The sequence below is a fragment of the Mustelus asterias genome, unplaced genomic scaffold (genome assembly GCF_964213995.1).
Source record: "Mustelus asterias unplaced genomic scaffold, sMusAst1.hap1.1 HAP1_SCAFFOLD_2448, whole genome shotgun sequence".
In the NCBI taxonomy this organism is placed as follows: Eukaryota; Metazoa; Chordata; class Chondrichthyes; order Carcharhiniformes; family Triakidae; genus Mustelus; species Mustelus asterias.
In genome coordinates, this window is record NW_027592393.1 from 33,186 (window position 1) to 48,463 (window position 15,278).

The 15,278-nt window shown below is 48.2% G+C and overlaps 1 protein-coding gene across 1 annotated transcript in view; it reads right to left on the minus strand.

The window, feature by feature from the left end:
- fen1 (flap structure-specific endonuclease 1) overlaps positions 1 to 1,872 on the minus strand; it is a gene marked incomplete at its 3' end in the record, with an annotated part of 29,525 nt that extends 27,653 nt beyond the window's left edge. Inside the window, exon 1 of the mRNA XM_078207552.1 lies at positions 1,734 to 1,872. Coding sequence (XP_078063678.1) covers positions 1,734 to 1,815 — 82 coding nt within the window. The remainder of the gene's footprint in view (positions 1 to 1,733) is intronic.
- Between the last annotated feature and the right edge of the window lie 13,406 nt (positions 1,873 to 15,278).

Genomic DNA, 15,278 nt, shown 5'->3' on the forward strand with positions numbered 1-15,278 from the left:
CCAAGAAGGTAGATGAGGGCAGTGCAGTTGATGTTGTCGGCATGGTCTTTAGCAAGGCCTTTGACAAGGTACCGCATGGTAGGTTGTTGCATAAGGTTAAATCTCATGGGATCCAGGTCCAGGATCCAAATGGATACAAAATTGGCTTCTGTGGTTGTAGAGGGTTGTTTTTCAAACTGGAGGCCTGTGACCAGCGGGGTGCCTCAGGGATCAGTGCTGGGTCCACTGTTATTTGTCATTTATATTAATGATTTGGATGAGAATATAGGAGGCATGGTTAGTAAGTTTGCAGATGACACCAAGATTGGTGGCACAGTGGACAGTGAAGAAGGTTATCTCGGATTGCAATGGGATCTTGATCAATTGGGCCAGTGGGCTGACGAATGGCAGATGGAGTTTAATTTAGATAAATGCGAGGTGATACATTTTGGCAGATTGAACCAGGGCAGGACTTACTCAGTTAATGGTCGGGCATTGGGGAGAGTTACAGAACAAAGAGATCTAGGGGTACAGGTTCATAGCTCCTTGAAAGTGGAGTCACAGGTGGACAGAGTGGTGAAGAAGGCATTCGGCATGCTTGGTTTCATTGGTCAGAACATTGAATACAGGAGTTGGGACGTCTTGTTGAAGTTGTACAAGACATTGGTAAGGCCACACTTGGAATACTGTGTAGGGCTACTGGTATACTGGTAGCTAGGGCTGTTCTCTCTGGAGCGTAGGAGGCTGAGGGGAGACTTAATAGAGGTTTATAAAATGATGAAGGGGATAGATAGAGTGAATGTTCAAAGATTATTTCCTCGGGTGGATGGAGCTATTACAAGGGGGCATAACTATAGGGTTCGTGGTGGGAGATATAGGAAGGATATCAGAGGTAGGTTCTTTACGCAGAGAGTGGTTGGGGTGTGGAATGGACTGCCTGCAGTGATAGTGGAGTCAGACACTTTAGGAACATTTAAGCGGTTATTGGATAGGCACATGGAGCACATCAGGATGATAGGGAGTGGGATAGCTTGATCTTGGTTTCAGATAAAGTTCGGCACAACATCGTGGGCCGAAGGGCCTGTTCTGTGCTGTACTGTTCTATGTTCTAAAGGTAGGGGAGTCTAAAACTCGAGGACATTGGTTTACGGTGAGAGGGGAGAGATACAAAAGGGTCCAGAGGGGCAATTTTTTCACACAGAGGGTGGTGAGTATCTGGAACAAGCTGCCAGAGGTAGTAGTAGAGGCGGGTACAATTTTGTCTTTTAAAAAGCGTTTGGAGAGTTACATGTGTAAGATGGTATAGAGGGATATGGGCCAAATGCGGGCAATTGGGATGAGGTTAGGGGTTTAAAAAAGGGGCAGCATGGACAAGTTGGGCCGAAGGGCCTGTTTCCATGCTGTTAAACCTCTTTGAATCTATATCCACCCCTCATCCCCTGTATCAGCCCCCATGACCCTGTATCCACATCTCACCCTCCTGTATCTTCCCCCATCCCCCTGTATCTTCCCCCAACCCCCGTATCCTCCCCCTGTATCTTCCCCCAACCCCCTGTATCTTCCCCCAACCCCCTGTATCTTCCCCCAACCCCCTGGATCTTCCCCCATCCCCCTGTATCTTCCCCCAACCCCCATATCCTCCCCAACCCCCATATCCTCCCCCAGTATCTTCCCCCATATCCACCTGTATCCCCCCACCATCACCCCCCGTATCCTCCCGCCATCACCCCCCGTATCCTCTCCCCCCGTGTTACCGAAATACTGTTTGATGTGTTTCTCGCTGACGGCTCCCGGGGCCACATCCCCGATCAGTTTGGCCAAACCCTGGATCCCCATCGCCCGGAGCGCGCCAACCAGACACAGTCCTCCAGGAGGGAGAGTCACACACCGAGAACATCGAGCACAGAGTCCTCCAGGAGGGAGAGTCACACACCGAGAACATCGAGCACAGAGTCCTCCAGGAGGGAGAGTCACACACCGAGAACATCGAGCACAGAGTCCTCCAGGAGGGAGAGTCACACACCGAGAACATCGAGCACAGAGTCCTCCAGGAGGGAGAGTCACACACCGAGAACATCGAGCACAGAGTCCTCCAGGAGGGAGAGTCACACACAGAGAACATCGAGCACAGAGTCCTCCAGGAGGGAGAGTCACACACCGAGAACATCGAGCACAGAGTCCTCCAGGAGGGAGAGTCACACACAGAGAACATCAAGCACACAGTCCTCCAGGAGGGAGAGTCACACACCGAGAACATCGGTCACACCGAGTTCTCCAGGGGGAAGAATCGAACACCGAGACATCCAGGCGGGGGAATTCACACCCCGATCACATCGAACAGTCTTCCAGGAGGGGGAATCAAACCCCGAGAACATTGAGCACGGGAGGAGGAATCACAGCCAGAGCACATCAAACACACAGTCCTCCAGGCCGAGCAATCACATCGGATTCAAAGCCCTGCAGGCCAAGCATTCAAACCCCGATTGCATCGAACACAGAGTCCTCCGCGACGTGTAATCGAATCCCGATCACATCGAGCGCTGCCAATCACACCCGGATTACAGAATGGTGTTTCAGCCTCACCGCTGCGGCCAGATCGGCTCAGCTATTTTCTGTTTGTTTTATTTGAGAACTATCAAATTTTCATTTGGACTGTGTGTGCGCGGCCGCCATGTTGGTGAAGGACAGAAGTCAGAACTGAGTCTGCCTAGCCACCATGTTGGTGAAGGGGGTCCAGAGTGAGACTGCGTGGTCGCCATGTTGGTGAAGGAGCGGAGTCTGGACTGAGTCTGCATGGCCGCCATGTTTGTGAACGAGGGGAGTCTGGAGTCTGTGCCGCCGCCACGTTGGTAAAGGAGGAGAGTCCGGGCTGTGTCCGTGCGGCCGCCATGTTGGTGAAGGAGGGGAGTTTGGACTCGTCTGCGTGGTCGCCATGCTAGTGAAGGAGGAAAGTCTGGACTGAGTCTGCGTGATCGCCACGTTGGTAAAGGAGGGGCGTCTGGTCCTGTTGAGCTGATATTAGATTTTCTGAGTCTGGTTTCTGATGTTCAATCACCAGTGGATCGGATCAAACAGCCTGTTCCCCTCCCAGCTCTTCACAACAAGATACCGACCCTTCGCAGAACTGAAACATAGCCGTCGACAGCCATTCGGTGTGATTCTGCGGTGGGGCAGCACTCGCTGAACAACCCCAAGTGTGCCATGAATTACGCTGAAAACTATTTAATATCAATAAAGTTCGCAATGTCAGAAACATTCATACACACAAGCCCCGTCCTTCGCTGACAGAATACTCCTGATGTGGAGATGCCGGCGTTGGACTGGGGTAAACACAGTAAGAGTTTTAACAACACCAGGCTAAAGTCCAACAGGTTTATTTGGTAGCGTGGCATTTGCTACCAAATAAACCTGTTGGACTTTAACCTGGTGTTGTTAGAATTAATACTCCCCATGGCAACAGCTCCATCAATCCGAGTCCACTGGCCAACCAGTAAGCACTCTTCACATGCAGTATAAATTGTTGTTGGTCACCCCTGACTGGCTGTCCTGATGAGTGCATGTTGAAAAACTTTGATTGCATGTCTCTTTTATTCAACCATACTCAAGTCAAGAACAGCACGCTGGCACAGTGGTTAGCATCGCTGCCTCACAGCGCCAGGGACCTGGGTTTGATTCCTGGCCTCTGGTCACTGTCTGTGTGGAGTCTGCACATTCTCCCCGTGTCTGCGTGGGTTTCCTCCGAGTGCTCCAGTTTCCTCCCACAGTCCGAAAATGCTGGTTAGGTGCATTGATTTGATTTGATTTATTATTGTCACATGTATTAGTATACAGTGAAAAGTATTGTTTCTTGCGCATAGAACCATAGAAAATTACAGCTCAGAAACAGGCCTTTTGGCCCTTCTTGTCTGTGCCGAACCATTTTATGCCTAGTCCCACTGACCTGCACTTGGACCATTTCCCTCCACACCCCTCTCATCCATGAACCCGTCCAAGTTTTTCTTAAATGTTAAAAGTGACCCCGCATTTACCACTTTATCCGGCAGCTCATTCCACACTCCCACCACTCTCTGCGTGAAGAAGCCCCCACTAATATTCCCTTTAAACTTTTCTCCTTTCACCCTTAACCCATGCCCTCTGGTTTTTTTCTCCCCTAGCCTCAGCGGAAAAAGCCTGCTTGCAGACAAAACATACCGTTCATAGAGAAGGAAATGAGAGAGTGCAGAATGTAGTGTTACAGTCATAGCTAGGGTGTAGAGAAAGATCAACTTAATGCGAGGTAGGTCCATTCAAAAGTCTGACAGCAGCAGGGAAGAAGCTGTTCTTGAGTCAGTTGGTACGTGACCACAGACTTTTGTATCTTTTTCCCGATGGAAGAGGGTGGAAGAGAGAATGTCCGGGGTGTGTAGGGTCCTTGATTATGCTGGCTGCTTTTTCCCGAGGCAGCGGGAAGTGTAGACAGAGTCAATGGATGGGAGGCTGGTTTGCGTGATGGATTGGGCTACATTCACGACCTTTTGTAGTTCCTTGCGATCTTGGGCAGAGCAGGAGCCCCATACCGAGCTGTGATACAACCAGAAAGAATGCTTTCTATGGAGCATCTGTAAAAGTTGGTGAGAGTCGTAGCTGACATGCCAAATTTCCTTAGTCTTCTGAGAAAGTAGAGGCATTGGTGGGCTTTCTTAACTATAGTGTCGGCATGGGGGGGACCAGTTCAGGTTAGAAACATAGAAAAAAACTACAGCACAAAACAGGCCCTTTGGCCCCACAAGTTGTGCCGAACATATCCCTACCTTCTATACCCTCCATCCTATTAAGTCCCATGTACTCATGCATGAGTCTCTTAAAAGACCCTATTGAGTTTGCCTCCACCACCACTGACGGCAGCTGATTCCACTCACCCACCACCCTCTGTGTGAAAAACTTACCCCTAACATTTCCCCTGTACCTACCCCCCAGCACCTTAAACCTGTGTCCTCTCATAGCAGCCATTTCCACCCTGGGAAAAAGCCTCTGAGAGTCCACCCGATCTATGCCTCTCAACATCTTATATAACCTCTATTAGGTCCTTCTCAGCCTACGTCTCTCCAAGGAGAAAAGACCGAGCTCCCTTAGCCTATCCTCATAAGGCATGCCACTCAATCCAGGCAACATCCTTGTAAATCTCCTCTGCACCCTTTCAATCTTTTCCACATCCTTCCTATAGTGAGGCGACCAGAACTGAGCACAGTACTCCAAGTGGGGTCTGACGAGGGTCTTATATAGCTGCATCATTATCCTCGGACTCCTAAACTCAATCCCTCGATTGATAAAGGCCAGCACACCATACGCCTTCTTAACCACCTCCTCCACCTGCGGGGCCAATTTCAGAGTCCTATGGACCCGGACCCCAAGGTCCTTCTGATCCTCTACAGTACTAAGTCTTTCCCTTTATATTGTACTCCTTCATCCCGTTTGACCTGCCAAAATGGACCACTACGCATTTATCTGGGTTGAAGTCCAGCTGCCACTTGTCCGCCCAGTCTTGCATCCTATCTATGTCCCTCTGTAACTTCTGACATCCCTCCAGACTATCCACAACCCCACCAACCTTCGTGTCGCCGGCAAACTTACCAACCCATCCCTCCACTTCCTCATCCAGGTCATTTATGAAAATGACAAACAGCAAGGGTCCCAGAACAGATCCCTGGGGCACACCACTGGTGACCGACCTCCATTTAGAAAAAGACCCATCTATACACACTCTCTGCCTCCTTTGGGCAAGCCAGTTCTGGATTCACAGGGCAGCAGCCCCTTGGATCCCAGGCCCTCTCACTTTTTCTAGAAGCCTTGCATGGGGGACCTTATCGAACGCCTTGCTAAAATCCATATAAACCACATCTACCGCTTTCCCTTCGTCAATGTGTTTAGTCACATTTTCAAAGAACTCCACCAGGCTCGTAAGGCACGATCTGCCTTTGACAAAGCCATGCTGAGTATTCTTGAGCATACTAAACCTCTCTAAATGCTCATAAATCTTGTCCCTCAGGATCTTCTCCATCAGCTTACCAACCACTGAGGTTAGACTCACTGGTCGGTAATTTCCTGGGCTATCCCTATTCCCCTTCTTGAAAATAGGAACCACATCCGCAATCCTCCAATCCTCCAGCACCTCCCCCGTCTCCATCGACGACGCAAAGATCATCGCCAGAGGCTCTGCAATCTCTTCCCTCGCCTCCCACAGTAACCTGGGGTACATCCCATCCGGACCCGGTGACTTATCTATCTTGATGCCATTCAAAGATTCCAGCACAACCTCTTTGTTAAAGTCCACATACTCAATCTTTTCAGTCCACCGCAAGCCCGCAGTACATCCACCCAGGTCCTTCTCCTCTGTGAAAATCGAGGCAAAATACTCATTAAGCACCTCTGCCATTTCTACTGGTTCCATACAGATTTTCCCGCCTTCACCTTTTATAGGCCCTATTCCTTCACGTCTCATCCTTTTACTCTTCACATATTTATAGAACGCCTTAGGGTTTTCCTTAATCCTACCTGCCAAGGCCTTCTCGTGACCCCTTCTGGCTCTCCTAATTTCCTGCTTTAGTCCCTTCCTACAAGCCCTAGATCCCTATCTTCGCTAAGCTCTCTGAACCTTTTATACGCTTTCCTTTTCTTCTCGACTAGGTCCCGCACAGCTTTCGGGCACCACGGTTCCTTTAACCGACCAACTCCTCCCTGTCTGCTCGGAACGTTGTCCTGTAGAACTCTAGACAGACATTCCTTGAAAAACTGCCACCTCTCTTCAGTACATTTCCCCAAGAATACCTCCTTCCAATTAATTTGCTGCCTTATGTCTTCAAATTTCCCCTTACTCCATATAAACGCTTTCCTAGCTTGCCTGATCCTCTCTTTTTCCAATGCAAGCATAAAGGAGATAGAGTTATGATTGTTGGTGATCTGGACACCTAAAAAGCTGAAGCTCTCGACCCTTTCTACTTCATCCCCGTTGATGTAGACAGGGGCATGTTCTCCTTTACGCTTCCTGAAGTCGATGACAATCTCCTTCGTTTTGTTGACATTGAGGGAGAGATTATTGTTGCCGCACCAGTTCACCAGATTCTCTATCTCATTCCTGTACTCTGTCTCGTCATTGTTTGAGATCCGACCCACTACGGTGGTGTCGTCAGCAAACTTGAAAACCGAATTGGAGGGAAATTTGGCCGCACAGTCAGAGGTGCATAAGGAGTATAGTCGGGGGCTTATTAGGGGCCATGCTAAATTCTCCCTCAGTGTACCCAAAACAGGTGCCAGAGTGTGGCGACTCGGGGATTTTCACAGTAACTTTGTTGCAGTGTTAATGTAAGCCTACATGAGACACTAAGAAATAAACTTAAAACTGCCAAATGGCTAATTGATTAATTGCTAATTTTTCCACATCTCAATCAAGGTAGACTGCTTGGTCAGTTACGTGTTTCTGGCCGATTGCTAATTATACTTAAATAATATATGGAACTGACTTGAAGGTTCAAAGCAGAGTACAAAATGGCATCTTGATCTTGTTAGCTTATGACAACACATACCATGTGGAAACAATCTATAAATGGTCCAGTTGCACTCAAAAGCTACTATCCAGGCTTACCTACAACGGTTCGCAACAGACTGAGCAAACCTATTAATGATGAAATGACAGAAGGTGTGCGGTAGGGGTTCAAGAAAGAATTTAAGTGATACACAACTGATTCATAGCCCTGAGGAGTAAGACCATAGAATCCTACAGGGCATGGGAGACCATTTGGCCCATCGAGCCTGCACCGACAACAGTCCCACCCAAGTCCTATCCCCACAAACCCACATATTTACCCTCCGTGTCCCCCCGAAACTAAGTGACAATTTAGCATGGCCAATCACCCTAACCCACACATCTTTGGATTGTGGGAGGAAACCAGAGCACCCGGAGGAAACCCACGCAGGCATGGAGAGAGTGCAAGCTCCACACAGACAGTGACCCAAGGCCGGAATTGAACCCGGGTCCCTGGCGCTGTGAGGCAGCAGTGCTAACCATTGTGCCACTGTGCCACCTCTCCAGATAAGACATGCATGGATCAACAAAGGGGTTAGGAGCAACTTAACACTGATAAATATACAGAAATATAAGATGTGGCATGGATCCTGGTGATGGCGAAAGACACAGAACATAGAAACAGGATGAGGCCATTCGGCCCTTCGAGCCTGCTCCACCATTCATCACCATCATAGCTGACCGTCCAACTCAACAGCCAAATCCTGCTTTCCCCCCAGAATCTTTGACCCCATTCGCCCCAAGTGCTATATCCAGCCGCCTCTTGAATACATTCAATGTTTTGGCACCAACTACTTCCTGTGGGAATGAATTCCACAGGCTCACCACTCTCTGGGTGAAGAAATGTCTCCTCATCTCCGTCCTAAATGGTCTACCCCGAATCCTCAGACTGTGAGCCCCTGGTTCTGGACTCCCCCCACCATCGGGAACATCCTCCCTGCATCTACCCTGTCCAGTCCCGTCACCAAACCCCGCCCCCAATCCCCACACCCCACCCCCAATCCCCAAACCCCGCCCCCAATCCCCAAACCCCGCCCCCAATCCCCTGGTTCTGGACTCCCCCCACCATCGGGAACATCCTTCCTGCATCTACCCTGTCTAGTCCTGTTAGAATTTTATAAGTCTCTATGAGATTCCCCCCTCATTCGTCTGAACTCCAGCGAAAACAATCCTAACCTGGTCAATCTCTCCTCGTACATCAGTCCCACCATCCCCGGGATCAGCCTGGTAAACCTTCGCTGCAACTCCCTCGAGAACAAGAACATCCTTCCTCAGGAAAGGAGACCTAAACCGCACACAATACTCCAGGTGTGGCCTCACCAAGGCCCTGTATAATCGCAACAACACATCCCTGCTCCTGTACTCGAAACCTCTCGCAATGAAGGCCAACATACCATTTGCCTTCTTTACCCCCTGCTGCACCTGCATGCTTACCTTCAGCGACTGGTGCACAAGGACACCCAGGTCCCGCTGCACACTCCCCTCTCCCAATTTACATCCATTCAGGTAGTAATCTGCCTCCTTGTTTTTGCTTCCCAAGTGAATATCCTCACACTTATCCAAATTACACTGCATCTGCCACTGATTAGCCCACTCAGCCAACCTGTCCAGATCATTCTGAAGGATCTCTGCATCCTCCTCACAGTTCACCCTCCCACCCAACATGGTATCATCTGCAAACTTTGAGATGTTGCATTTAGTTCCCTCATTCAAATCATTAATATATATTGTGAATAGCTGGGGTCCCAGCACCGATCCCTGTGGCACCCCACTAGCTGCTGCCTGCCAATTTGAAAAGCACCCATTAATTCCTCCTCTTTGTTTCCTCTCTGCCAACCAGTTTTCTATCCATCTCAGTACACTTTCCCCCAATCCCACGCGCATTAATCTTGCACGATAATCTCGTGGGGGACTTTGTCAAATGCTTTCTGAAAGTCCAAATATACAACGTCGCCTGGTTCCCCCTTATCAACTCTACTAGTTACATCTTCAAATAATTCCAACAGATTTGTTAAGCATGATTTCCCCTTCATAAATCCATGCTGACTCTGTCTGATCCTGATGTGGAGATGCCGGCGTTGGACTGGGGTAAACACAGTAAGGGTTTTAACCTGATACGCTGCAGGAAAGGATGTCCCGAGGCATGGTACATTGGGGAGACCATGCAGACGCTACGACAACGGATGAATGAACACCGCTCGACAATCACCAGGCAAGACTGTTCTCTTCCTGTGGGGGAGCACTTCAGCAGTCACGGGCATTCAGCCTCTGATCTTCAGGTAAGCGTTCTCCAAGGTGGCCTTCACGACACACGACAGCACAGAGTCATTGAGCAGAAACTGATAGCCAAGTTCTGCACACATGAAGACAGCCTCGACCGGGATGTTGGATTTATGTCACACGATCAGTAACCCCCACAGCTTGCCTCCTGGACTTGCAGAATCTCACTAACTGTCCTGTCTGGAGACAATACACATCTCATAGAAATCATAGAAACCCTACAGTGCAGAAGGAGGCCATTCGGCCCATCGAGTCTGCACCGACCACAATCCCACCCAGGCCCTATCCCCACGTATTTACCCGCTAATCCCTCTAACCTACGCATCTCAGGACTCTAAGGGGCAATTTTTAACCTGGCCAATCAACCTAACCCGCACATCTTTGGACTGTGGGAGGAAACCGGAGCACCCGGAGGAAACCCACATCTCTTTAACCTGTGCTTAATGCTCCCTCCACTCACATTGTCTGTACCTTTAAGACCTGGTTGGCTGTAGAGATTTGCATTCTAATCAGTATTCTGTAACCTGATTTTGTCTCTGTGCCCTGTTTGAGAGCACATTTCCACTCCATCTGACAAAGGAGCAGCGCTCCGAAAGCTAATGGTATTTGCTACCAAATAAACCTGTTGGACTTTAACCTGGTGTTGTTAAAACTCTTACTCTGTCTGATCCTGCCACTGCTTTCTAAATGCTCTGCCATAAAGTCCTTGGTAATAGATTTGAGAATGTTCCCCACTACTGATATTAAGCTTACTGGTCTATAATTCCCTGTTTTCTCTCTACCTCCCTTTTTGAATATTGGAGTGACATTCACTACCCTCCAATCTGCAGGGACTATTCCAGAATCTATAGAATCCTGGAAGGTGACCACCAATGCATCCACTATTTCTAGAGCCACTTCCTTAAGTACTCTGAGATGTAGATTATCAGGCCCTGGGGATTTATCCACCTTCAATCCCATCAATTTTCCCAGCACCATTTCTCTACTAACATTGATCTCCCTCAATTCTTCCCTCTCACTAAATCTTCCATTCTCCAACATATCTGGCATCTGGTTTGTGTCCTCTTTTGTGAAGACAGAACCAAAGCATGTATTCAGTTGCTCGGCCATTTCCTTGTCCCCTATTATACATTCCCCCATTTCTGTCTGTAGGGGATCTACATTTGTCTTCACCAACTTCTTTCTCTTCACGTATCTATAGAAACTCTTAGTGTCAGTCTTTATGTTCCCTGCAAGCTTACTTTCGTACTGTATTTTCCCCTTCTTAATCAATCCCTTGGTGGTTCTTTGCTGAATTCTAAACTGCTCCCAATCCTCAGACCTATTATTTTCCTTGGCCAATCTGTATGCTTCTTCCTTGGATCGGAGACTCTCTCTAATTTCCTTTGTAAGCCATGGATTGGCCCTCTTACCCATTTTGTTTTTGTGTCAGACAGGAATAAACCGTTGCTGTGGTTCCCCCATGCGTTCCTTGAATGCTTGCCATTGCCTATCCACTGTCATCCATAAGACCATAAGACATAGGAGCAGAATTAGGCCACTCGGCTCATCGAGTCTGCTCCGCCATTCTATCATGGCTGATATTTTTCTCATCCCCATTCTCCTGCCTTTTCCCCATAACCCCTGATCCCCTTATTAATCAAGAACCTATCGATCTCTGTCTTAAAGACACTCAATGACCCGGCCTCCACAGCCTTCTGCGGCAAAGAGTTCCACAGATTCACCACTCTCTGGCTGAAGAAATTCCTCCTCATCTCTGTTTTAAAGGATCGTCCCTTTCCCCTGAGGTTGTGCCTCTGGTTCTAGTTTTTCCTACTAGTGGAAACATCTTCTCCACGTCCACTCTATCCAAACCTGTAAGTTTCAATAAGATTCCCCCCCTCATCCTTCTAAACTCCAACGAGTACAGACCCAGAGTCCTCAACCGTTCCTCATACGACAAGCTCTTCATTCCAGGGATCATTCTTGTGAACCTCCTCTGGACCCTTTCCAAGGCCCGGCACATCCTTCCTTAGATACAGGGCCCAGAACTGCTCACAATACTCCAAATGAGGTCTGACCAGAGCCTTATACAGCCTCAGAAGTCCATCCCTGCTCTTGTATTCTCGACATGAATGCGAACATTGCATTTGTCTTCCTAACTGCCGACTGAACCTGCACGTTAACCTTAAGAGAATCTTGAACAAGGACTCCCAAGTCCCTTTGTGTTTCTGATTTCCTAAGCATTTCCCCATTTAGAAAATAGTCTACGCCTCCATTCCTCCTTCCAAAGTGCATAACCTCACACTTTTCCACATTATATTCCATCTGCCACTTCTTTGCCCACTCTCCTAACCTGTCCAAGTCCTTCTGCAGCCCCCCTGCTTCCTCAATACTACCTGTCCCTCTACATATCTTTGTATCATCTGCAAACTTCGCAACAGTGCCTTCAGTTCCTTCCTCCAAATTGTTAATGTATATTGTGAAAAGTTGTGGTCCCAGCACTGACTCCTTTAAGTAACTCTCCCCTATCTCCCATTGCTAACTCACACCTCATATCCTCATAGTTTCCTTTGTTGAGATTCAGCACCCTGGTCTCTGCATCTTGGTAAAAAATTCTATCATGTTCTGGTTGCTCATCCCCAAGGCATCTCGTACAATTAGACTGGCAATGATTCCCTTCTCATTACACAGTACCCAGTCTAAGATGGCCTGCTCCCCAGTTGGTTCCTCCACATATTGGTCAAGAAAACCATCCCGTATACACTCCAGGAATTCCTCCTCTGCGGCATAGTGGCTAATTTGATTTGCCCAATCTATGTGCCGATTAAAATCACCCATGAACGACGGAGGTTGAGGGGCGACCTGATAGAAGTCTATAGGATTATGAGGGGCATGGACAGAGTGGATAGCCAGAAGCTTTTTCCCCAGGGTGGAAGAGTCAATTACTAGGGGGGCACAGGTTTAAGGTGCGAGGGGCAAGGTTTAAAGGGGATGTACGAGGCAGAGTTTTTTACACAGAGGGTGGTGGGTGCCTGGAACTCGCTGCCGGGGGAGGGAGTGGAAGCAGATACGGTAGTGAGTTTTAAGGGGCATCTGGACAAATACATGAATAGGATGGGAATAGAGGGATACGGTCCCCGGAAGGGTAGGGGGTTTTAGTTCAGTCGGGGCAGCCTTGGAGGGCCGAAGGGCCTGTTCCTGTGCTGGAATTGTCTTTGTTCTTTGATATTCCTTTATCACATGCATCTCTAATTTTGTGTTTAATGCCATTCACAACACCATTCCCAACAAGTGGCTTGTGCTATCAAATAAACCTGTTGGACTTTAACCTGGTGTTGTGAAACTTCTTACTGTGTATTCCCAACATCACCATTGCAGTTTGAGGGTCGATGTCTGAAAGTCACTCATGTTTTTTGCCCCTTGACATTTCTCCACTCCACCCACACGGACTCCACGTTGTCAGAGCTAAGATCCTTTCTCACTATTGTGTTAATTTCCACTTTAACCAGCAGCGTCACTCCACCACCTTTTCCTTAATGCCTGTCCTTCCTAAATATTGAATACCCTGGGACATTCAATTCCCACCCCTGGTCTCCGTAATCCCAATTATATGGTACCCGTTCACATCTATCTGCACGATTAGTTCATCCACTTTATTGCGAATGCTCCACGCATTAAGGCACAGAGTCTTTAAGCTTGTCTTTTTAATATTGTTTGCCTTGCTCCCAATATTTTGCTCTGTAGCCCTGTCTGAACTTTGTCCTTGGCTTCTCTGCCTATCACTTTACTCATTCTCTCTTCTACCTTCTGTTTTTGTCCTTGCTCCCTCCTTCTCTGACTCCTTACATAGGTTCCCATCCCCCGGCATGTTAGTTTAAATCCTCCCCAACCGCTCCAACAAACACTCTGCCTCGGACATCAGTCCCAGTCCTGCCCAGGTGTAACTCTTCCCTTTAATAATGCTGACTGACTTAATCGCTCCTCATATGACCTCCTCATCTCTCAAAGAACAAAGAAAATTACAGCACAGGAACAGGCCCTTCGGCCCTCCAAGCCTGCACTGACCATGCTGCCCGACCGAACTAAAACCCCCTCCCCTTCCGGGGACCATATCCCTCTATTCACACCCCATTCATGTATTTGTCCAGACGCCCCTTAAAACTCACTATCGTATCCGCTTCCGCTCCCTCCCCCGGCAGCGAGTTCCAGGCACCCACCACCCTCTGTGTAAAAAAACTTGCCTCGTACATCTCCTTTAAACCTTGCCCCTCGCACCTTAAACCTGTGCCCCCCTAGTAATTGACTCTTCCACCCTGGCCATCACAAAGGAGAAAGTGCTAGAGAAACTAAAAGGTCTGAAAATTGATAAATCTCCGGGCCCAGATGGGCTACATCCTAGAGTTCTAAAGGAGATAGCTGAAGAAATAGTGGAGGCGTTAGTTATGATCTTTCAAAAGTCACTGGAGTCAGGGAAAGTCCCAGAGGATTGGAAAATCGCTGTTGTAACCCCACTGTTCAAGAAGGGAACAAGAAAAAAGATGGAAAATTATAGGCCAATTAGCCTAACCTCAGTTGTTGGCAAAATTCTAGAATCCATCGTTAAGGATGAGATTTCTAAATTCTTGGAAGTGCAGGGTCGGATTAAGACAAGTCAGCATGGATTTAGTAAGGGGAGGTCGTGCCTGACAAACCTGTTAGAGTTCTTTGAAGAGATAACAAATAGGTTAGACCAAGGAGAGCCAATGGATGTTATCTATCTTGACTTCCAAAAGGCCTTTGACAAGGTGCCTCACGGGAGACTGCTGAGTAAAATAAGGGCCCATGGTATTCGAGGCAAGGTACTAACATGGATTGACGATTGGCTGTCAGACAGAAGGCAGAGAGTTGGGATAAAAGGTTCTTTCTCAGAATGGCAACCGGTGACAAGTGGTGTCCCGCAGGGTTCAGTGTTGGGGCCACAGCTGTTCTCTTTATATATTAACGATCTAGATGACGGGACTGGGAGCATTCTGGCCAAGTTTGCCGATGATACAAAGATAGGTGGAGGGGCAGGTAGTATTGAGGAGGTGGGGAGGCTGCAGAAAGATTTAGACAGTTTAGGAGAGTGGTCCAAGAAGTGGCTGATGAAATTCAACGTGGGCAAGTGCGAGGTCGTACACTTTGGAAAAAAGAATAGAGGCATGGACTATTTTCTAAACGGTGACAAAATTCATAATGCTAAAGTGCAAAGGGACTTGGGAGTCCTAGTCCAGGATTCTCTAAAGGTAAACTTGCAGGTTGAGTCCGTAATTAAGAAAGCAAATGTAATGTTGTCATTTATCTCAAGAGGCTTGGAATACAAAAGCAGGGATGTACTTCTGAGGCTTTATAAAGCACTGGTTAGGCCCCATTTGGAGTACTGTGAGCAATTTTGGGCCCCACACCTCAGGAAGGACATACTGGCACTGGAGCGGGTCCAGCGGAGATTCACACGGATGAT